The sequence below is a fragment of the Ascaphus truei genome, chromosome 1, assembly GCF_040206685.1.
Source record: "Ascaphus truei isolate aAscTru1 chromosome 1, aAscTru1.hap1, whole genome shotgun sequence".
Taxonomy (NCBI): domain Eukaryota; kingdom Metazoa; phylum Chordata; class Amphibia; order Anura; family Ascaphidae; genus Ascaphus; species Ascaphus truei.
Genome location: NC_134483.1, coordinates 552,597,560 through 552,622,412, shown reverse-complemented (window position 1 = coordinate 552,622,412; position 24,853 = coordinate 552,597,560). Strand labels below are relative to the sequence as shown.

The following is a 24,853-nucleotide window of genomic DNA, read 5'->3' as shown; positions in this document are numbered from 1 at the left end:
CGCGTGGGGAGGACGTTAGGAAGCGGGTACAGCTCCCCGCGTGGGCAGGATGTTAGGAAGCGGGTACAGCTCCCCGCGTGGGCAGGACGTTAGGAAGCGGGTACAGCTCCCCGCGTTGGCAGGACGTTAGGAAGCGGGTACAGCTCCCCGCGTAGGCAGGACGTTAGGAAGCGGGTACAGCTCCCCGCGTGGGCAGGACGTTAGGAAGCGGGTACAGCTCCCCGCGTTGGCAGGACGTTAGGAAGCGGGTACAGCTCCCCGCGTGGGGAGGACGTTAGGAAGCGGGTACAGCTCCCCGCGTGGGCAGGATGTTAGGAAGCGGGTACAGCTCCTGTTCCATTGTGGGGGTGGGGGGTGTAGAGGTGCTGTGCTGTGTTGTGCTGTGTGTGTGTGGGGAGGGGGGTGGTGTAGAGGTGCTTTGCTGTGCTGTGTGTGTGGGGGGGGGGTGGTGTAGAGGTGCTGTGTTGTGCTGTGTGTGTGTGGGGGGGGGTGTAGAGGTGCTGTGTGTGTGTGGGGGTGGTGGTGTAGAGGTGTGTGTTGTGCTGTGTGGGGGGGGGGTAGAGGTGCTGTGTTGTGCTGTGTGTGTGTGGGGGGGGGGTGTAGAGGTGCTGTGTGTGTGTGGGGGTGGTGGTGTAGAGGTGTGTGTTGTGCTGTGTGGGGGGGGGGTGTAGAGGTGCTGTGTTGTGCTGTGTGTGTGGGGGGGGTGTAGAGGTGTGTGTTGTGCTGTGGGGGGGGGTGGGTGGTGGTGTAGAGGTGCTGTGTTGTGCTGTGTGTAGAGCTGGGGGGGAGAGTGCAAAGTTAAGTAAGTGGCTGCATTTTTTATTGTGGCTGCAGTGTGTGTGTGTGTGTGTGTGTGTGTGTGTGTGTGTGTGTGTGTGTGTGTGTGTGTGTGTGTGTGTGTGTGTGTGTGTGTGTGTTCTGTTGTATGTGTAGCAGCAGTTTGTGTGAGTGTAGAGCTGGTGTGTGTGTGTGTGTGTGTGTGTGTGTGTGTGTGTGTGTGTGTGTGTGTGTGTATTGTATTGTATGTCTTTATTTATATAGCGCCATTAATATACATAGCGCTTCACAGTAGTAATACATGTGGTAATCAAATAAATAACAGATAATATAAATAACAGGTCATGGGAATAAGTGCTTCAGACATAAAAGTAACATTAAGGAAGAGGAGTCCCTGCCCCGAGGAGCTTACAGTCTAATTGGTAGGTAGGGAGAACGTACAGAGACAATAGGAGGGAGTTCTGGTAAGTGCGTCTGCAGGGGGCCAAGCTTTATGTATCCTGTGTTCAGAATATCCACAGTGCTATTCATATGCTTCTTTAAGCAAGTGTGTCTTAAGGTGGGTCTTAAAGGTGGATAGAGATGGTGCTAGTCGGGTACTGAGGGGAAGGGCATTCCAGAGGTGTGGGGCAGTCAGTGAAAAAGGTTTAAGGCGGGAGAGGGCTTTAGATACAAAGGGGGTAGAAAGAAGACATCCTTGAGAAGAACGCAAGAGTCGGGGTGGTACATAGCGAGAAATTAGGGCTGAGATGTAAGGAGGGGCAGAAGAATGTAAAGCTTTAAAAGTGAGGAGAAGAATGGAGTGTGAGATGCGGGATTTGATCGGAAGCCAGGAGAGGGATTTCAGGAGGGGAGACAGATTTAGGAAAGAGTAGCGTGACTCTGGCAGCAGCGTTTAGGATAGATTGTAGGGGAGACAGGTGAGAGGCAGGAAGGCCGGACAGCAGGAGGTTACAGTAATCAAGACGGGAGAGAATGAGGGCCTGAGTCAGAGTTAGCAGTCGAGCAGCAGAGGAAAGGGCGTATCTTTGTTATATTGCGGAGGAAAAAGCGACAGGTTTTAGAAACGTTTTGAATGTGAGAGGAGAATGTGAGAGAGGAGTCGAGTGTGACCCCTAGGCAGCGTGCTTGGGCTACTGGGTGAATGATCGTATTTCCAATAGCAATGTGGAAGGATGTAGTAGGGCCAGGTTTGGGAGGTAGTATAAGGAGCTCTGTTTTAGCCATGTTACGTTTCAGTCGGCGGAGGGCCATCCAGGATGATATCGTAGAGAGACATTCAGAAACTTTGGTCTGTACCGCAGGTGTAAGGTCAGGGGTTGAAAGGTAAATTTGTGTGTCGTCACCATAGAGGTGATATTTAAACCCAAAAGATGTGATTAGGTCACATAGAGAGAGTGTGTACAGAGAAAAGAGAAGAGGTCCCAGGACAGAGCCCTGGGGTACCCCCACAGAGAGATCAATAGAGGAGGAGGAGGTGTTAGCAGAAGAGACACAATGGGAGAGGTAAGAGGAGATCCAGGATAGAGCTTTGTTCCGAGTACCAAGAGTATGGAGAATATGAAGGAGAAGAGGGTGGTCCACGGTGTCAAATGCTGCAGAGAGGTCGAGTAATATGAGCAGAGTGTAATGACCTCTGTCTTTGGCAGCATGGAGGTCATCAGTTATTTTAGTGAGGGTTGTTTCAGTGGAGTGAGCTGTGCGGAAGCCAGATTGTAGAGGGTCTAGGAGAGAATAGGGGGGTGAGAAAGTGTAGCAATCGAGAGAATACAAGACGTTCATGGAGTTTGGAGGCAAAAGGCAGGAGGGAAACAGGTCGATAGTTAAAAGGACAGGTAAGGTCAAGCTTGCTGTTTTTGAGTAATGGTATAACTATTATTGTAAGATAATTAGTATTACATCTTCTGCTGTACAGAGGGTGCAGCGGAAGTATATGCAAACACTGAGTATATTTTGGATTTAATAAGGAAATTGCATTAAGTTGCATGTCCGGTCTTTGGGGCAGAATAAATAGGACCACGTCCGCAGGGGGCCACATGGAGTGGGACATTGTGAAGGGGTAGGAGAGTGGTACGAGAGGAAGGTATTGATGGAGGGTCCCTGGGGTAGTTTGGGGAACACTCACCCTGTCCCATACGTGCTCCTGTTAGTGCCTCCTTGGCACTCCCGAACCCCAGCTCCCTGCAGACCACGCTTGCTGCCTGCAGGTCCCAGCGATCGTCACACACTGTCCCCCACTGTCCCTTTCTCAGGACCTCCACGCGCCCCTCCCCCGGACGCGCTCCTCCCTTCAGCCGAATAACCACCTGAAAAATATTGGGGTGACAGGGTGACATGGAAAGAGATGGAGAATTGGGAATACTCACTATTTGCAATGCATTCTGGTCCCGGTATATTCACTATTTGCAATGCATTCTGGTCCTGGTATATTCACTATTTGCAATGCATTCTGGTCCCGGTATATTCACTATTTGCAATGCATTCTGGTCCCGGTATATTCACCATTTGCAATGCATTCTGGTCCCGGTATATTCACTTTTTGCAATGCATTCTGGTCCGTGTATATTCCCTATTTGCAATGTATTCTGGTCCCTATATATTCATGAAGCCCCCTTTCCCCCTGTGCCAGAGAGACTATGCGTGCTGCTATACCTGTGTGGCAAACAGGAGGCCTGATCCTCCGCCACTGGGGAGCCACAGTACTTGGGTGCAGGGGCACCAGTGTCCAGACCCCAGGGGCCATTCCCACCCCCAAGTGTGGGACAGCGCTGCCCATGTGAATGTTGGTGCACTTATGAGGATACCTTCCCGGGCGCTGCAGCCCCCGGGTGCCGCTGGGTGGCAGTGGGGGACTCCGGTAGGAGAGTCCCACCTCTAAGAGTCTCTTTAGGTAGTGGACAGGCCGCACCTGCTGTGTAGAGTCCTGCTGTGTCCCTAGCACTATAGAGGGCAATGTCCCTATCTAAGGGGCCTGTCCCTGTAGCAGCCACAATCTGGTTTGGTCTCAGGGCCTACCTTGGGCCTAAGGGGTTAAGCTAGTCCAGGGAAACACAGCTCCCTGGACACTACCTCTCAGCTTCAGCTCCCTCTGCAGACTGGCGTGGTCCTCCTTAGCGTGCCAAATGTATCCGGTGTTGCTGAGATCCTGACAGCCCTATTGGCTGTATTCCCCCATTTGGTGTGCGCCCTTGAGGCTGCTGTGACTTGTAGTTCCCCTGCGTAGCTACGGGTGTAATGGCTGCCACTTGTATTATACTGCGCATGCGCAAGGTGTACAAAGATGGCCGCCGCAACTCCAGATACCCTCTGCGCATGCGCGAACCTTCTCTGCGCATGCGCGTGCGCAATCAAAATGGTGGAGCCCTTGGAACACCGGTGACCCGCTCGCCTGCTCACAACTCCCTGCAGCAACCACACAGCCGTCCCCCTCACACAGCCCTGAGATAAGAGGGGACCTGGCTACATCCACTATTTGCAATGCATTCTGGTCTCGGTATATTCGCTATTTGAATGCATTCTGGTGTCTGTATATTCACTATTTGCAATGCATTCTGGTCGGTGTATACTCGATGTTTGCAATACATTCTGGTCGGTCTATACACGATGTGTTTGCAATGCATTCTGATCCATGTATACTTGCTGTGTTTGCAATGCATTCTGGTCAGTGTATATGCGGTTGTGATGGTGAGGGGGTAACCAGCCTCTTAATAAAGGTCAAGCCCTGTTTTGGTTACCTCTGATCCAAGTATAAAGGTTCTGGGGTGTCAGCTCTTGAGCCCAGTAACATTAAATGCATAACCTGTTATTTGTGACAATAAAGAATTTCTGTGTTTTTCCCTTTCCGGGCATGTCAGCGAGCAGGGATTGCTGGGGGATGAGTTTCCGGGCGTGCCAGCGAGCGGGGATTGCTGGGGGATGAGTTTCCGGGCGTGCCAGCGAGCAGGGATTGCCGGGGGATGAGTTTCCGGGCGTGCCAGCGAGCAGGGATTGCCGGGGGATGAGTTTCCGGGCGTGCCAGCGAGCAGGGATTGCTGGGGGATGGGTTTCCGGGCGTGCCAGCGAGCAGGGATTGCTGGGGGATGTTTCCAGGCGTGCCAGCGAGCAGGGATTGCTGGGAGATGAGTTTCCGGGCGTGCCAGCGAGCAGGGATTGCTGGGGATGAGTTTCCTGGCGTGCCAGCGAGCAGGGATTGCTGGGGGATGAGTTTCCGGCCGTGCCAGCGAGCAGGGATTGCTGGGGGATGAGTTTCCGGTCATGCTAGCGAGCGGGGATTGCTGGGGGATGAGTTTCCGGGCGTGCCAGCGAGCAGGGATTGCTGGGGGATGAGTTTCCGGGTGTGTCAGTGAGCAGGGATTGCTGGGGGATGGGTTTCCGGGCGTGCCAGCGAGCAGGGATTGCTGGGGGTTGAGTTTCCGGGTGTGCTAGCGAGCAGGGATTGCTGGGGGATGAGTTTCCGGGCGTGCTAGCGAGCAGGGACTGTTGGGGGATGAGTTTCCGGGCGTGCCAGCGAGCAGGGATTGCTGGGGGATGAGTTTCCGGGCGTGCTAGTGAGCAGGGATTGCTGGGGGATGAGTTTCCGGGCGTGCCATCGAGCAGGGATTCTGGGGGATGAGTTTCCGGGCGTGCCAGCGAGCGGGGATTCTGGGGGATGAGTTTCCGGGCGTGCCAGCGAGCAGGGATTGCTGGGGGATGAGTTTCTGGGCGTGCCAGCGAGCAGGGATTGCTAGGGGATGAGTTTCCAGGCGTGCCAGCGGGCAGGGATTGCTGGTGGATGAGTTTCCGGGCGTGCCAGCGAGCAGGGATTGCTGGGGGTTGAGTTTCCGGGTGTGCTAGCGAGCAGGGATTGCTGGGGGATGAGTTTCCGGGCGTGCTAGCGAGCAGGGACTGTTGGGGGATGAGTTTCCGGGCGTGCCAGCGAGCAGGGATTGCTGGGGGATGAGTTTCCGGGCGTGCTAGTGAGCAGGGATTGCTGGGGGATGAGTTTCCGGGCGTGCCATCGAGCAGGGATTCTGGGGGATGAGTTTCCGGGCGTGCCAGCGAGCGGGGATTCTGGGGGATGAGTTTCCGGGCGTGCCAGCGAGCAGGGATTGCTGGGGGATGAGTTTCTGGGCGTGCCAGCGAGCAGGGATTGCTAGGGGATGAGTTTCCAGGCGTGCCAGCGGGCAGGGATTGCTGGTGGATGAGTTTCCGGGCGTGCCAGTGAGCAGGGATTGCTGGGGGATGAGTTTCCGGGCGTGCCATCGAGCAGGGATTCTGGGGGATGAGTTTCCGGGCGTGCCAGCTAGCGGGGATTGCCGGGGGGTGAGTTTCCTGGTGTGCCAGCGAGCAGGGATTGCCGGGGGATGAGTTTCCTGGTGTGCCAGCGAGCAGGGATTGCCGGGGGATGAGTTTCCGGGCGTGCCAGCGAGCAGAGATTGCTGGGGGATGAGTTTCCGGGCGTGCCAGCGAGCAGGGATTGCTGGTGGATGAGTTTCAGGGCATGCCAGCAAGCAGGGATTGCTGGGGGATGAGTTTCCAGGTGTGCTAGCGAGCAGGGATTGCTGGGGGATGAGTTTCCAGGTGTGCTAGCGAGCAGGGATTGCTGGGGGATGGGTTTCCGGGCGTGCCAGCGAGCGGGGATTGCTGGGGGATGGGTTTCCGGGCGTGCCAGCGAGCGGGGATTGCTGGGGGATGAGTTTCCGGGCGTGCTAGCGAGCAGGGATTGCTGGGGGATGACTTTCCGGCCGTGCCAGCGAGCAGGGTTTGCTGGGGGATGAGTTTCCGGGCGTGCCAGCGAGCGGGGATTGCTGGGGGATGAGTTTCCTGGTGTGCCAGCGAGCAGGGATTGCCGGGGGATGAGTTTCCGAGCGTGCCAGCGAGCAGAGATTGCTGGGGGATGAGTTTCCGGGCGTGCCAGCGAGCAGGGATTGCTGGTGGATAAGTTTCCGGGCGTGCTATCGAGCAGGGATTCTGGGGGATGAGTTTCCGGGCGTGTCAGCGAGCAGGGATTGCTGGTGGATGAGTTTCTTGGTGTGCCAGCGAGCGGGGATTGCCGGGGGATGAGTTCCGGTTGTGCCAGCGAGCGGGGATTGCTGGGGGATGAGTTTCCGGGCGTGCTAGCGAGCAGGGATTGCTGGGGGATGACTTTCCGGGCGTGCCAGCGAGCAGGGATTGCTGGGGGATGAGTTTCCGGGCGTGCCAGCGAGCGGGGATTGCTGGGGGATGAGTTTCCTGGTGTGCCAGCGAGCAGGGATTGCCGGGGGATGAGTTTCCGGGCGTGCCAGTGAGCAGAGATTGCTGGGGGATGAGTTTCCGGGCGTGCCAGCGAGCAGGGATTGCTGGTGGATGAGTTTCCGGGCGTGCCAGCGAGCTGGGATTGCTGGGGGATGAGTTTCTTGGTGTGCCAGCGAGCAGGGATTGCCGGGGGATGAGTTCCGGTTGTGCCAGCGAGCGGGGATTGCTGGGGGATGAGTTTCCGGGCGTGCTAGCGAGCAGGGATTGCTGGGGGATGACTTTCCGGGCGTGCCAGCGAGCAGGGATTGCTGGGGGATGAGTTTCCGGGCGTGCCATCGAGCAGGGATTCTGGGGGATGAGTTTCCGGGCATGCCAGCGAGCAGGGATTGCTGGGGGATGAGTTTCTTGGTGTGCCAGCGAGCAGGGATTGCTGGGGGATGGGTTTCCGGGCGTGCCAGCGAGCAGGGATTGCCGGGGGATGAGTTCCGATTGTGCCAGCGAGCGGGGATTGCTGGGGGATGAGTTTCTTGGTGTGCCAGCGAGCAGGGATTGCTGGGGGATGAGTTTCCGGGCGTGTCAGTGAGCAGGGATTGCTGGGGGATGAGTTTCCGGGCATGCCAGCGAGCAGGGATTGCTGGGGGATGAGTTCCGGTTGTGCCAGCGAGCGGGGATTACTAGGGTATGAGTTTCCGGACGTGCTAGCGAGCAGGGATTGCTGGGGGATGACTTTCCGGGTGTGCCAGCGAGCAGGGATTGCTGGGGGATGAGTTTCCGGGCGTGCCAGCGAGCGGGGATTGCTGGGGGATGAGTTTCCGGGCGTGCCAGCGCGCAGGGATTGCTGGGGGATGACTTTCCGGGCGTGCCAGCGAGCAGGGATTGCTGGGGGATGAGTTTCCGGGCGTGCCAGCGAGCGGGGATTGCTGGGGGATGAGTTTCCGGGCGTGCCAGCGAGCAGGGATTGCCGGGGGATGAGTTTATACTGTGTGTCTAATACTGTAATATACTGCGTGTCTAATACTGTAATATACTGTGTGTCTAATACTGTAATATACTGTGTGTCTAATACTGTAATATACTGTGTGTCTAATACTGTAATATACTGTGTGTCTAATACTGTAATATACTGTGTGTCTAATACTGTAATATACTGTGTGTCTCATACTGTAATATACTGTGTGTCTCATACTGTAATATACTGTGTGTCTAATACTGTAATATACTGCGTGTCTAATACTGTAATATACTGTGTGTCTAATACTGTAATATACTGTGTGTCTAATACTGTAATATACTGTGTGTTTAATACTGTAATATACTGTGTGCCTAATACTGTAATATACCGTGTGTCTAATACTGTAATATACTGTGTGTCTAATACTGTAATATACTGTGTGTCTAATACTGTAATATACTGTGTGTCTAATACTGTAATATACTGTGTGTCTAATACTGTAATATACTGTGTGTTTAATACTGTAATATACTGTGTGCCTAATACTGTAATATACCGTGTGTCTAATACTGTAATATACCGTGTGTCTAATACTGTAATATACTGTGTGTCTAATACTGTAATATACTGTGTGTCTAATACTGTAATATACTGCGTGTCTCATACTGTAATATACTGTGTGTCTAATCCTGTAATATACTGCGTGTCTAATACTGTAATATACTGTGTGTCTAACACTGTAATATACTGTGTGTCTAATACTGTAATATACTGTGTGTCTAATACTGTAATATACTGTGTGCCTAATACTGTAATATACCGTGTGTCTAATACTGTAATATACTGTGTGTCTAATACTGTAATATACTGTGTGTTTAATACTGTAATATACTGTGCGTTTAATACTGTAATATACTGTGTGTCTAATACTGTAATATACTGTGTGTCTAATACTGTAATATACTGTGTGTCTAAAACTGTAATATACTGTGTGTCTAATACTGTAATATACTGTGTGTCTCATACTGTAATATACTGTGTGTCTAATACTGTAATATACTGTGTGTCTAATACTGTAATATACTGTGTGTCTAATACTGTAATATACTGTGTGTTTAATACTGTAATATACCGTGTGCCTAATACTGTAATATACCGTGTGTCTAATACTGTAATATACTGTGTGTTTAATACTGTAATATACTGTGCGTTTAATACTGTAATATACTGTGTGTCTAATACTGTAATATACTGTGTGTCTAATACTGTAATATACTGTGTGTCTAATACTGTAATATACTGTGTGTCTAATACTGTAATATACTGTGTGTCTCATACTGTAATATACTGTGTGTCTAATACTGTAATATACTGTGTGCCTAATACTGTCATATACTGTGTGTCTAATACTGTAATATACTGTGTGTCTAATACTGTAATATACTGTGTGTCTAATACTGTAATATACTGTGTGTCTAATACTGTAATATACTGCGTGTCTAATACTGTAATATACTGTGTGTCTAATACTGTAATATACTGTGTGTTTAATACTGTTATGTACTGTGTGTCTAATACTGTCATATACTGTGTGTCTAATACTGTCATATACTGTGTGTCTAATACTGTAATATACTGTGTGTCTAATACTGTAATATACTGTGTGTCTAATACTGTAATATACTGTGTGTCTAATACTGTAATATACTGTGTGTCTAATACTGTAATATACTGTGTGTCTAATACTGTAATATACTGTGTGTCTAATACTGTAATATACTGTGTGTCTAATACTGTAATATACTGTGCGTCTAATACTGTAATATACTGTGTGTCTAATACTGTAATATACTGTGCGTCTAATACTGTAATATACTGTGTGTCTAATACTGTAATATACTTTGTGTCTAATACTGTAATATACTGTGTGTCTAATACTGTAATATACTGTGTGTTTAATACTGTAATATACTGCGTGTCTAATACTGTAATATACTGTGTGTCTAATACTGTAATATACCGTGTGTCTAATACTGTAATATACTGCGTGTCTAATACTGTAATATACTGTGTGTTTAATACTGTAATATACTGTGTGTCTAATACTGTAATATACTGTGTGTTTAAAACTGTAATATACTGTGTGTCTAATACTGTAATATACTGCGTGTCTAATACTGTAATATACCGTGTGTCTAATACTGTAATATACTGTGTGTCTAATACTGTAATATACTGTGTGTCTAATACTGTAATATACTGTGTGTCTAATACTGTAATATACTGTGTGTCTAATACTGTAATATACTGTGTGTCTAATACTGTAATATACTGTGTGACTAATACTGTAATATACTGCGTGTCTCATACTGTAATATACTGCGTGTCTAATACTGTAATATACTGTGTGTCTAATACTGTAATATACTGTGTGTCTAATACTGTAATATACTGCGTGTCTAATACTGTAATATACTGTGTGTCTCATACTGTAATATACTGTGTGTCTAATACTGTAACATACTGTGTGTCTCATACTGTAATATACTGCGTGTCTAATACTGTAATATACTGTGTGTCTAATACTGTAATATACTGTGTGTCTAATACTGTAATATACTGCGTGTCTAATACTGTAATATACTGTGTGTCTAATACTGTAATATACTGTGTGTCTAATACTGTAATATACTGTAATATACTGTGTGTCTAATACTGTAATATACTGTGTGTTTAATACTGTAATATACTGCGTGTCTAATACTGTAATATACTGTGTGTCTAATACTGTAATATACTGTGTGTCTAATACTGTAATATACTGTGTGTCTAATACTGTAATATACTGTAATATACTGTGTGTTTAATACTGTAATATACTGTGTGTCTAATACTGTAATTTACTGCGTGTCTAATACTGTAATATACTGTGTGTCTAATACTGTAATATACTGTGTGTCTAATACTGTAATATACTGTGTGTCTAATACTGTAATATACTGTGTGTCTAATACTGTAATATACTGCGTGTCTAATACTGTAATATACTGCGTGTCTAATACTGTAATATACTGCGTGTCTAATACTGTAATATACTGCGTGTCTAATACTGTAATATACTGTGTGTCTCATACTGTAATATACTGTGTGTCTAATACTGTAATATACTGCGTGTCTAATACTGTAATATACTGCGTGTCTAATACTGTAATATACTGCGTGTCTAATACTGTAATATACTGCGTGTCTAATACTGTAATATACTGCGTGTCTAATACTGTAATATACTGTGTGTCTAATACTGTAATATACTGTGTGTCTAACACTGTAATATACTGTGTGTCTAATACTGTAATATACCGTGTGTCTAATACTGTAATATACTGCGTGTCTAATACTGTAATATACTGTGTGTCTAATACTGTAATATACCGCGTGTCTAATACTGTAATATACCGTGTGTCTAATACTGTAATATACTGTGTGTCTAATACTGTAATATACTGTGTGCCTAATACTGTAATATACTGTGTGTCTAATACTGTAATATACTGTGTGCCTAATACTGTAATATACTGTGTGTCTAATACTGTAATATACTGTGTGTCTAATACTGTAATATACTGTGTGTCTAATACTGTAATATACTGTGTGACTAATACTGTAATATACTGTGTGTCTAATACTGTAATATACTGTGTGCCTAATACTGTAATATACTGTGTGTCTAATACTGTAATATACTGTGTGTCTAATACTGTAATATACTGTGTGTCTAATACTTTAATATACTGTGTGTCTAATACTGTAATATACTGTGTGTCTAATACTGTAATATACTGTGTGTCTAATACTGTAATATACTGTGTGTCTAATACTGTAATATACTGTGTCTAATACTGTAATATACTGTGTGTCTAATACTGTAATATACTGCGTGTCTAACACTGTAATATACCGCGTGTCTAATACTGTAATATACCGTGTGTCTAATACTGTAACATACTGTGTGTCTAATACTGTAATATACTGTGTGTCTAATACTGTAACATACTGTGTGTCTAATACTGTAATATACTGTGTGTCTAATACTGTAATATACTGTGTGTCTAATACTGTAATATACTGTGTGTCTAATACTGTAATATACTGTAATATACTGTGTGTCTAATACTGTAATATACTGTGTGTCTAATACTGTAACATACTGTGTGTCTAATACTGTAATATACTGTGTGTCTAATACTGTAATATACTGTGTGTCTAATACTGTAATATACTGTGTGTCTAATACTGTAATATACTGTAATATACTGCGTGTCTAATACTGTAATATACTGTGTGTCTAATACTGTAATATACTGTGTGTCTAATACTGTAATATACTGCGTGTCTAATACTGTAATATACTGTGTGTCTAACACTGTAATATACTGTGTGTCTAATACTGTAATATACTGCGTGTCTAATACTGTAATATACTGTGTGTCTAATACTGTAATATACTGTGTGTCTAACACTGTAATATACTGTGTGTCTAATACTGTAATATACTGTGTGTCTAATACTGTAATATACTGCGTGTCTAATACTGTAATATACTGTGTGTCTCATACTGTAATATACTGTGTGTCTAATACTGTAATATACTGTGTGCCTAATACTGTAATATACAGTGTGTCTAATACTGTAATATACTGTGCGTCTAATACTGTAATATACTGTGTGTTTAATACTGTAATATACTGTGTGTCTAATACTGTAATATACTGCGTGTCTAATACTGTAATATACTGTGTGTCTAATACTGTAATATACTGTGTGTCTAATACTGTAATATACTGTGTGTCTAATACTGTAATATACTGCGTGTCTAATACTGTAATATACTGTGTGTCTAATACTGTAATTTACTGTGTGTCTAATACTGTAATATACTGTGTGTCTAATACTGTAATATACTGTGTGTCTAATCCTGTAATATACTGTGTGTCTCATACTGTAATATACTGTGCGTCTAATACTGTAATATACTGTGTGTCTAATACTGTAATATACCGTGTGTCTAATACTGTAATATACCGTGTGTCTCATACTGTAATATACTGTGCGTCTAATACTGTAATATACTGTGTGTCTAATACTGTAATATACCGTGTGTCTAATACTCTAATATACTGTGTGTCTAATACTGTAATATACTGTGTGTCTAATACTGTAATATACTGCGTGTCTAATACTGTAATATACTGCGTGTCTAATACTGTAATATACTGTGTGTCTCATACTGTAATATACTGTGTGTCTAATACTGTAATATACTGTGTGACTAATACTGTAATATACTGTGTGTCTAATACTGTAATATACTGTGTGTCTAATACTGTAATATACTGTGTGTCTAATACTGTAATATACTGTGTGTCTAATACTGTAATATACTGTGTGTCTAATACTGTAATATACTGTGTGTCTAATACTGTAATATACTGTGTGACTAATACTGTAATATACTGTGCGTCTAATACTGTAATATACTGTGTGTCTAATACTGTAATATACTGTGTGTCTAATACTGTAATATACTGCGTGTCTAATACTGTAATATAATGTGTGTCTCATACTGTAATATACTGCGTGTCTAATACTGTAATATACTGTGTGTCTAATACTGTAATATACAGTGTGTCTAATACTGTAATATACTGTGAGTCTAATACTGTAATATACTCTGTGTCTCATACTGTAATATACTGTGTGTCTAATACTGTAATATACTGTGTGTCTAATACTGTAATATACTGTGAGTCTAATACTGTAATATACTGTGTGTCTAATACTGTAATATACTGTGAGTCTAATACTGTAATATACTGTGTGTCTCATACTGTAATATACTGTGTGTCTCATACTGTAATATACTGTGTGTCTAATACTGTAATATACTGTGAGTCTAATACTGTAATATACGGTGTGTCTAATACTGTAATATACTGTGTGTCTAATACTGTAATATACTGTGTGTCTAATACTGTAATATACTGCGTGTCTAATACTGTAATATACTGTGTGTCTAATACTGTAATATACTGTGTGTCTAATCCTGTAATATACTGCGTGTCTAATACTGTAATATACTGTGTGTCTAATACTGTAATATACTGTGTGTCTAATACTGTAATATACTGTGTGTCTAATACTGTAATATACTGTGAGTCTAATACTGTAACATACTGTGTGTCTAATACTGTAATATACTGTGTGTCTAATACTGTAATATACTGTGTGTCTAATACTGTAATATACTGTGTGTCTAATACTGTAATATACTGTGTGTATAATACTGTAATATACTGTGTGTCTAATACTGTAATATACTGCGTGTCTAATACTGTAATATACTGTGTGTCTAATACTGTAATATACTGCGTGTCTAATACTGTAATATATTGTGTGTCTAATACTGTAATATACTGCGTGTCTAATACTGTAATATACTGCGTGTCTAATACTGTAATATACTGTGTGTCTAATACTGTAATATACTGTGTGTCTAATACTGTAATATACTGTGTGTCTAATACTGTAATATACTGTGTGTCTAACACTGTAATATACTGTGCGTCTAATACTGTAATATACTGTGTGTCTAATACTGTAATATACTGTGTGTCTAATACTGTAATATACTGTGTGTCTAATACTGTAATATACTGTGTGTCTAATACTGTAATATACTGTGTGTCTAATACTGTAATATACTGTGTGTCTAATACTGTAATATACTGCGTGTCTAATACTGTAATATACTGCGTGTCTAATACTGTAATATACTGCGTGTCTAATACTGTAATATACTGTGTGTCTAATACTGTAATATACTGCGTGTCTAATACCGTAATATACTGCGTGTCTAATACTGTAATATACTGCGTGTCTAATACTGTAATATACTGCGTGTCTAATACTGTAATATATTGTGTGTCTAATACTGTAATATACTGCGTGTCTAATACTGTAATATACTGCGTGTCTAATACTGTAATATACTGCGTGTCTAATACTGTAATATACTGCGTGTCTAATACTGTAATATACTGTGTGTCTAATACTGTAATATACTGTGTGTCTAATACTGTAATATACTGTGTGTCTAATACTGTAATATACTGCGTGTCTAATACTGTAATATACTGTGTGTCTCATACTGTAATATACTGCGTGTCTAATACTGTAATATACTGCGTGTTTAATACTGTAATATACTGCGTGTTTAATACTGTAATATACTGCGTGTCTAATACTGTAATATACTGTGTGTCTAATCCTGTAATATACTGTGCGTCTAATCCTGTAATATACTGCGTGTCTAATACTGTAATATACTGTGTGTCTAATACTGTAATATACTGTGTGTCTAATACTGTAATATACTGTGTGTCTAATACTGTAATATACTGCGTGTCTAATACTGTAATATACTGCGTGTCTAATACTGTAATATACTGTGTGTCTAATACTGTAATATACTGTGTGTCTAATCCTGTAATATACTGTGCGTCTAATACTGTAATATACTGCGTGTCTAATACTGTAATATACTGTGTGTCTAATACTGTAATATACTGTGTGTCTAATCCTGTAATATACTGTGTGTTTAATACTGTAATATACTGTGTGTTTAATACTGTTATGTACTGTGTGTCTAATACTGTCATGTACTGTGTGTCTAATACTGTCATATACTGTGTGTCTAATACTGTAATATACTGTGTGTCTAATACTGTAATATACTGTGTGTCTAATACTGTAATATACTGTGTGTCTAATACTGTAATATACTGTGTGTCTAATACTGTAATATACTGTGTGTCTAATACTGTAATATACTGTGTGTCTAATACTGTAATATACTGTGTGTCTAATACTGTAATATACTGTGCGTCTAATACTGTAATATACTGTGTGTCTAATACTGTAATATACTGTGCGTCTAATACTGTAATATACTGTGTGTCTAATACTGTAATATACTTTGTGTCTAATACTGTAATATACTGTGTGTCTAATACTGTAATATACTGTGTGTTTAATACTGTAATATACTGCGTGTCTAATACTGTAATATACTGTGTGTCTAATACTGTAATATACCGTGTGTCTAATACTGTAATATACTGCGTGTCTAATACTGTAATATACTGTGTGTTTAATACTGTAATATACTGTGTGTCTACTACTGTAATATACTGTGTGTTTAAAACTGTAATATACTGTGTGTCTAATACTGTAATATACTGCGTGTCTAATACTGTAATATACCGTGTGTCTAATACTGTAATATACTGTGTGTCTAATACTGTAATATACTGTGTGTCTAATACTGTAATATACTGTGTGTCTAATACTGTAATATACTGTGTGTCTAATACTGTAATATACTGTGTGTCTAATACTGTAATATACTGTGTGACTAATACTGTAATATACTGCGTGTCTCATACTGTAATATACTGCGTGTCTAATACTGTAATATACTGTGTGTCTAATACTGTAATATACTGTGTGTCTAATACTGTAATATACTGCGTGTCTAATACTGTAATATACTGTGTGTCTAATACTGTAATATACTGTGTGTCTAATACTGTAATATACTGTGTGTCTAATACTGTAATATACTGTGCGTCTAATACTGTAATATACTGTGCGTCTAATACTGTAATATACTGTGTGTCTCATACTGTAATATACTGTGCGTCTAATACTGTAATATACTGCGTGTCTAATACTGTAATATACTGCGTGTCTAATACTGTAATATACTGTGTGTCTAATACTGTAATATACTGTGTGTCTAATACTGTAATATACTGTGTGTCTCATACTGTAATATACTGTGTGTCTAATACTGTAATATACTGTGTGTCTAATACTGTAATATACTGTGTGTCTAATACTGTAATATACTGTAATATACTGTGTGTCTAATACTGTAATATACTGTGTGTCTAATACTGTAATATACTGTGTGTCTCATACTGTAATATACTGTGTGTCTAATACTGTAATATACTGTGTGTCTAATACTGTAATATACTGTGTGTCTAATACTGTAATATACTGTAATATACTGTGTGTTTAATACTGTAATATACTGTGTGTCTAATACTGTAATTTACTGCGTGTCTAATACTGTAATATACTGTGTGTCTAATACTGTAATATACTGTGTGTCTAATACTGTAATATACTGTGTGTCTAATACTGTAATATACTGTGTGTCTAATACTGTAATATACTGCGTGTCTAATACTGTAATATACTGTGTGTCTAATACTGTAATATACTGTGTGTCTAATCCTGTAATATACTGTGCGTCTAATACTGTAATATACTGCGTGTCTAATACTGTAATATACTGTGTGTCTAATACTGTAATATACTGTGTGTCTAATCCTGTAATATACTGTGCGTCTAATACTGTAATATACTGCGTGTCTAATACTGTAATATACTGCGTGTCTAATACTGTAATATACTGTGTGTCTAATACTGTAATATACTGTGTGTCTAATACTGTAATATACTGTGTGTCTAATACTGTAATATACTGTGTGTTTAATACTGTAATATACTGTGTGTATAATACTGTAATATACTGTGTGTATAATACTGTAATATACTGTGTGTCTAATACTGTAATATACTGCGTGTCTAATACTGTAATATACTGCGTGTCTAATACTGTAATATACTGCGTGTCTAATACTGTAATATACTGTGTGTCTAATACTGTAATATACTGCGTGTTTAATACTGTAATATACTGCGTGTTTAATACTGTAATATACTGTGTGTCTAATACTGTAATATACTGTGTGTCTAATACTGTAATATACTGTGTGTCTAATACTGTAATATACTGTGTGTCTAATACTGTAATATACTGTGTGTCTAATACTGTAATATACTGTGTGTCTAATACTGTAATATATTGTGTGTCTAATACTGTAATATACTGTGTGTCTAATACTGTAATATACTGTGTGTCTAATACTGTCATATACTGCGTGTCTAATACTGTAATATACTGCGTGTTTAATACTGTAATATACTGTGTGTCTAATACTGTAATATACTGTGTGTTTAATACTGTAATATACTGTGTGTCTAATACTGTAATATACTGTGTGTCTAATACTGTAATATACTGCGTGTTTAATACTGTAATATACTGTGTGTCTAATACTGTAATATACTGTGTGTCTAATACTGTAATATACTGTGTGTCTAATACTGTCATATACTGTGTGTCTAATACTGTAATATACTGTGTGTCTAATACTGTAATATACTGTGTGTCTCATACTGTAATAAACTGTGTGTCTAATACTGTAATATACTGTGTGTCTAATACTGTAATATACTGTGTGTCTAATACTGTAATATACTGTGTGTCTAATACTGTAATATACTGCGTGTCTAATACTGTAATATACTGTGTGTCTCATACTGTAATATACTGTGTGTCTAATACTGTAATATACTGTGTGTCTAATACTGTAATATACTGTGTGTCTAATACTGTAATATACTGTGAGTCTAATACTGTAATATACTGCGTGTCTAATACTGTAATATACTGTGTGTCTAATACTGTAATATACTGTGTGTCTAATACTGTAATATACTGTGTGTCTAATACTGTAATATACTGCGTGTCTAATACTGTAATATACTGTGTGTCTCATACTGTAATATACTGTGTGTCTAATACTGTAATATACTGTGTGTCTAATACTGTAATATACTGTGTGTCTAATACTGTAATATACTGTGAGTCTAATACTGTAATATACTGCGTGTCTAATACTGTAATATACTGCGTGTCTAATACTGTAATATACTGCGTGTCTAATACTGTAATATACTGCGTGTCTAATACTGTAATATACTGTGTGTCTAATACTGTAATATACTGTGTGTCTAATACTGTAATATACTGTGTGTCTAATACTGTAATATACTGCGTGTCTAATACTGTAATATACTGCGTGTCTAATACTGTAATATACTGTGTGTCTAATACTGTAATATACTGTGTGTCTCATACTGTAATATACTGCGTGTCTAATACTGTAATATACTGCGTGTCTAATACTGTAATATACTGCGTGTCTAATACTGTAATATACTGTGTGTCTAATACTGTAATATACTGTGTGTCTAATACTGTAATATACTGCGTGTCTAATACTGTAATATACTGTGTGTCTAATACTGTAATATACTGTGTGTCTAATACTGTAATATACTGTGTGTCTAATACTGTAATATACTGTGTGTCTAATACTGTAATATAGTGTGTGTCTAATACTGTAATATACTGTGTGTCTAATACTGTAATATACTGTGTGTCTAATACTGTAATATACTGTGTGTCTAATACTGTAATATACTGTGTGTCTAATACTGTAATATACTGTGTGTCTAATACTGTAATATACTGTGTGTTTCATACTGTAATGTACTGCGTGTCTAATACTGTAATATACTGCGTGTCTAATACTGTAATATACTGTGTGTCTCACACTGTAATATACTGTGTGTCTAATACTGTAATATACTGTGTGTCTAATACTGTAATATACTGTGTGTCTAATACTGTAATATACTGTGTGTCTAATACTGTAATATACTGTGTGTCTAATACTGTAATATACTGTGTGTCTAATACTGTAATATACTGTGTGTCTAATACTGTAATATACGCTGTGCCTAATATTGTAATATACTGTGTGTCTAATACTGTATTATACTGTGTGTCTAATACTGTAATATACTGTGTGTCTAATACTGTAATATACTGCATGTCTAATACTGTAACATACTGTGTGTCTAATACTGTAATATACTGCGTGTCTAATACTGTAACATACTGCGTGTCTAATACTGTAATATACTGCGTGTCTAATACTGTAATATACTGTGTGTCTAATACTGTAATATACTGTGTGTCTAATACTGTAATATACTGTGTGTCTAATACTGTAATATACTGTGTGTCTAATACTGTAATATACTGCGTGTCTAATACTGTAATATACTGCGTGTCTAATACTGTAATATACTGTGTGTCTAATACTGTAATATACTGTGTGTCTAATACTGTAATATACTGTGTGTCTAATACTGTAATATACTGTGTGTCTAATACTGTAATATACTGTGTGTCTAATACTGTAATATACTGTGCGTCTAATACTGTAATATACTGTGCGTCTAATACTGTAATATACTGTGTGTCTCATACTGTAATATACTGTGCGTCTAATACTGTAATATACTGCGTGTCTAATACTGTAATATACTGCGTGTCTAATACTGTAATATACTGTGTGTCTAATACTGTAATATACTGTGTGTCTAATACTGTAATATACTGTGTGTCTCATACTGTAATATACTGTGTGTCTAATACTGTAATATACTGTGTGTCTAATACTGTAATATACTGTGTGTCTAATACTGTAATATACTGTAATATACTGTGTGTCTAATACTGTAATATACTGTGTGTCTAATACTGTAATATACTGTAATATACTGTGTGTCTAATACTGTAATATACTGTGTGTCTAATACTGTAATATACTGTGTGTCTCATACTGTAATATACTGTGTGTCTAATACTGTAATATACTGTGTGTCTAATACTGTAATATACTGTGTGTCTAATACTGTAATATACTGTAATATACTGTGTGTTTAATACTGTAATATACTGTGTGTCTAATACTGTAATTTACTGCGTGTCTAATACTGTAATATACTGTGTGTCTAATACTGTAATATACTGTGTGTCTAATACTGTAATATACTGTGTGTCTAATACTGTAATATACTGTGTGTCTAATACTGTAATATACTGTGTGTCTAATACTGTAATATACTGCGTGTCTAATACTGTAATATACTGCGTGTCTAATACTGTAATATACTGCGTGTCTAATACTGTAATATACTGTGTGTCTCATACTGTAATATACTGTGTGTCTAATACTGTAATATACTGCGTGTCTAATACTGTAATATACTGTGTGTCTAATACTGTAATATACTGCGTGTCTAATACTGTAATATACTGCGTGTCTAATACTGTAATATACTGCGTGTCTAATACTGTAATATACTGTGTGTCTAATACTGTAATATACTGTGTGTCTAACACTGTAATATACTGTGTGTCTAATACTGTAATATACCGTGTGTCTAATACTGTAATATACTGCGTGTCTAATACTGTAATATACTGTGTGTCTAATACTGTAATATACCGCGTGTCTAATACTGTAATATACCGTGTGTCTAATACTGTAATATACTGTGTGTCTAATACTGTAATATACTGTGTGCCTAATACTGTAATATACTGTGTGTCTAATACTGTAATATACTGTGTGCCTAATACTGTAATATACTGTGTGTCTAATACTGTAATATACTGTGTGTCTAATACTGTAATATACTGTGTGTCTAATACTGTAATATACTGTGTGACTAATACTGTAATATACTGTGTGTCTAATACTGTAATATACTGTGTGCCTAATACTGTAATATACTGTGTGTCTAATACTGTAATATACTGTGTGTCTAATACTGTAATATACTGTGTGTCTAATACTGTAATATACTGTGTGTCTAATACTGTAATATACTGTGTGTCTAATACTGTAATATACTGTGTGTCTAATACTGTAATATACTGTGTGTCTAATACTGTAATATACTGTGTCTAATACTGTAATATACTGTGTGTCTAATACTGTAATATACTGCGTGTCTAACACTGTAATATACCGCGTGTCTAATACTGTAATATACCGTGTGTCTAATACTGTAACATACTGTGTGTCTAATACTGTAATATACTGTGTGTCTAATACTGTAACATACTGTGTGTCTAATACTGTAATATACTGTGTGTCTAATACTGTAATATACTGTGTGTCTAATACTGTAATATACTGTGTGTCTAATACTGTAATATACTGCGTGTCTAATACTGTAATATACTGTGTGTCTAACACTGTAATATACTGTGTGTCTAATACTGTAATATACTGCGTGTCTAATACTGTAATATACTGTGTGTCTAATACTGTAATATACTGTGTGTCTAACACTGTAATATACTGTGTGTCTAATACTGTAATATACTGTGTGTCTAATACTGTAATATACTGCGTGTCTAATACTGTAATATACTGTGTGTCTAATCCTGTAATATACTGTGTGTCTCATACTGTAATATACTGTGCGTCTAATACTGTAATATACTGTGTGTCTAATACTGTAATATACCGTGTGTCTAATACTGTAATATACTGTGTGTCTCATACTGTAATATACTGTGCGTCTAATACTGTAATATACTGTGTGTCTAATACTGTAATATACCGTGTGTCTAATACTGTAATATACTGTGTGTCTAATACTGTAATATACTGTGTGTCTAATACTGTAATATACTGCGTGTCTAATACTGTAATATACTGCGTGTCTAATACTGTAATATACTGTGTGTCTCATACTGTAATATACTGTGTGTCTAATACTGTAATATACTGTGTGACTAATACTGTAATATACTGTATGTCTAATACTGTAATATACTGTGTGTCTAATACTGTAATATACTGTGTGTCTAATACTGTAATATACTGTGTGTCTAATACTGTAATATACTGTGTGTCTAATACTGTAATATACTGTGTGTCTAATACTGTAATATACTGTGTGACTAATACTGTAATATACTGTGCGTCTAATACTGTAATATACTGTGTGTCTAATACTGTAATATACTGTGTGTCTAATACTGTAATATACTGCGTGTCTAATACTGTAATATAATGTGTGTCTCATACTGTAATATACTGCGTGTCTAATACTGTAATATACTGTGTGTCTAATACTGTAATATACAGTGTGTCTAATACTGTAATATACTGTGAGTCTAATACTGTAATATACTGTGTGTCTCATACTGTAATATACTGTGTGTCTAATACTGTAATATACTGTGTGTCTAATACTGTAATATACTGTGAGTCTAATACTGTAATATACTGTGTGTCTAATACTGTAATATACTGTGAGTCTAATACTGTAATATACTGTGTGTCTCATACTGTAATATACTGTGTGTCTCATACTGTAATATACTGCACCGACACACTTTATTCGAGCAAATACCCAGTATGTACCTGGCAGATACCTGGAATGCGCCACTCCTCACCTCTGACAAGCCCCGTTGTGTTTGCCTTCCCAGCCTGGGTTCATGCCTGGCTGACGGGCGGCTAATCTGTTAAATGATAATGATTAGGATTTAATAGGCTGCAATGCTTCGCGTGTCTACCAGATGGCATAAATTCATGAATTGTAATGCAGTATATATATATATACTGTGCAGTATTGCAGCCAGCGGGAATAAAATGCTTCAATCCCTGCTTGGAAAATACCTCAATGCACTCGGGCAGAAAACAGTCACAAACCTCAATACACCCGGGTATACCCGAATTCGTGGGACTAGCCGAGCTCGAATAAAGTGTGTCGCCAGTGTACTGTGTGTCTAATACTGTAATATACTGTGAGTCTAATACTGTAATATACGGTGTGTCTAATACTGTAATATACTGTGTGTCTAATACTGTAATATACTGTGTGTCTAATACTGTAATATACTGCGTGTCTAATACTGTAATATACTGTGTGTCTAATACTGTAATATACTGTGTGTCTAATCCTGTAATATACTGCGTGTCTAATACTGTAATATACTGTGTGTCTAATACTGTAATATACTGTGTGTCTAATACTGTAATATACTGTGTGTCTAATACTGTAATATACTGTGAGTCTAATACTGTAACATACTGTGTGTCTAATACTGTAATATACTGTGTGTCTAATACTGTAATATACTGTGTGTCTAATACTGTAATATACTGTGTGTCTAATACTGTAATATACTGTGTGTATAATACTGTAATATACTGCGTGTCTAATACTGTAATATACTGCGTGTCTAATACTGTAATATACTGTGTGTCTAATACTGTAATATACTGCGTGTCTAATACTGTAATATATTGCGTGTCTAATACTGTAATATACTGCGTGTCTAATACTGTAATATACTGCGTGTCTAATACTGTAATATACTGTGTGTCTAATACTGTAATATACTGTGTGTCTAATACTGTAATATACTGTGTGTCTAATACTGTAATATACTGTGTGTCTAACACTGTAATATACTGTGCGTCTAATACTGTAATATACTGTGTGTCTAATACTGTAATATACTGTGTGTCTAATACTGTAATATACTGTGTGTCTAATACTGTAATATACTGCGTGTCTAATACTGTAATATACTGTGTGTCTAATACTGTAATATACTGTGTGTCTAACACTGTAATATACTGTGTGTCTAATACTGTAATATACTGTGTGTCTAATACTGTAATATACTGCGTGTCTAATACTGTAATATACTGTGTGTCTAATCCTGTAATATACTGTGTGTCTCATACTGTAATATACTGTGCGTCTAATACTGTAATATACTGTGTGTCTAATACTGTAATATACCGTGTGTCTAATACTGTAATATACTGTGTGTCTCATACTGTAATATACTGTGCGTCTAATACTGTAATATACTGTGTGTCTAATACTGTAATATACCGTGTGTCTAATACTGTAATATACTGTGTGTCTAATACTGTAATATACTGTGTGTCTAATACTGTAATATACTGCGTGTCTAATACTGTAATATACTGCGTGTCTAATACTGTAATATACTGTGTGTCTCATACTGTAATATACTGTGTG

At 39.3% G+C, this 24,853-nt stretch overlaps 1 protein-coding gene across 4 annotated transcripts in view; it reads right to left on the bottom strand.

Annotated features, from left to right (window-relative positions):
• The window catches only part of LOXL3 (lysyl oxidase like 3), a 244,974-nt gene that overhangs the window by 95,271 nt on the left and 124,850 nt on the right, over positions 1 to 24,853 (bottom strand). For all 4 annotated transcript variants that reach the window (XM_075573920.1, XM_075573929.1, XM_075573947.1 and 1 more), the window contains exon 6: positions 2,903 to 3,083. In XM_075573920.1, the coding sequence (XP_075430035.1) occupies positions 2,903 to 3,083 (181 nt within the window). The remainder of the gene's footprint in view (positions 1 to 2,902; positions 3,084 to 24,853) is intronic.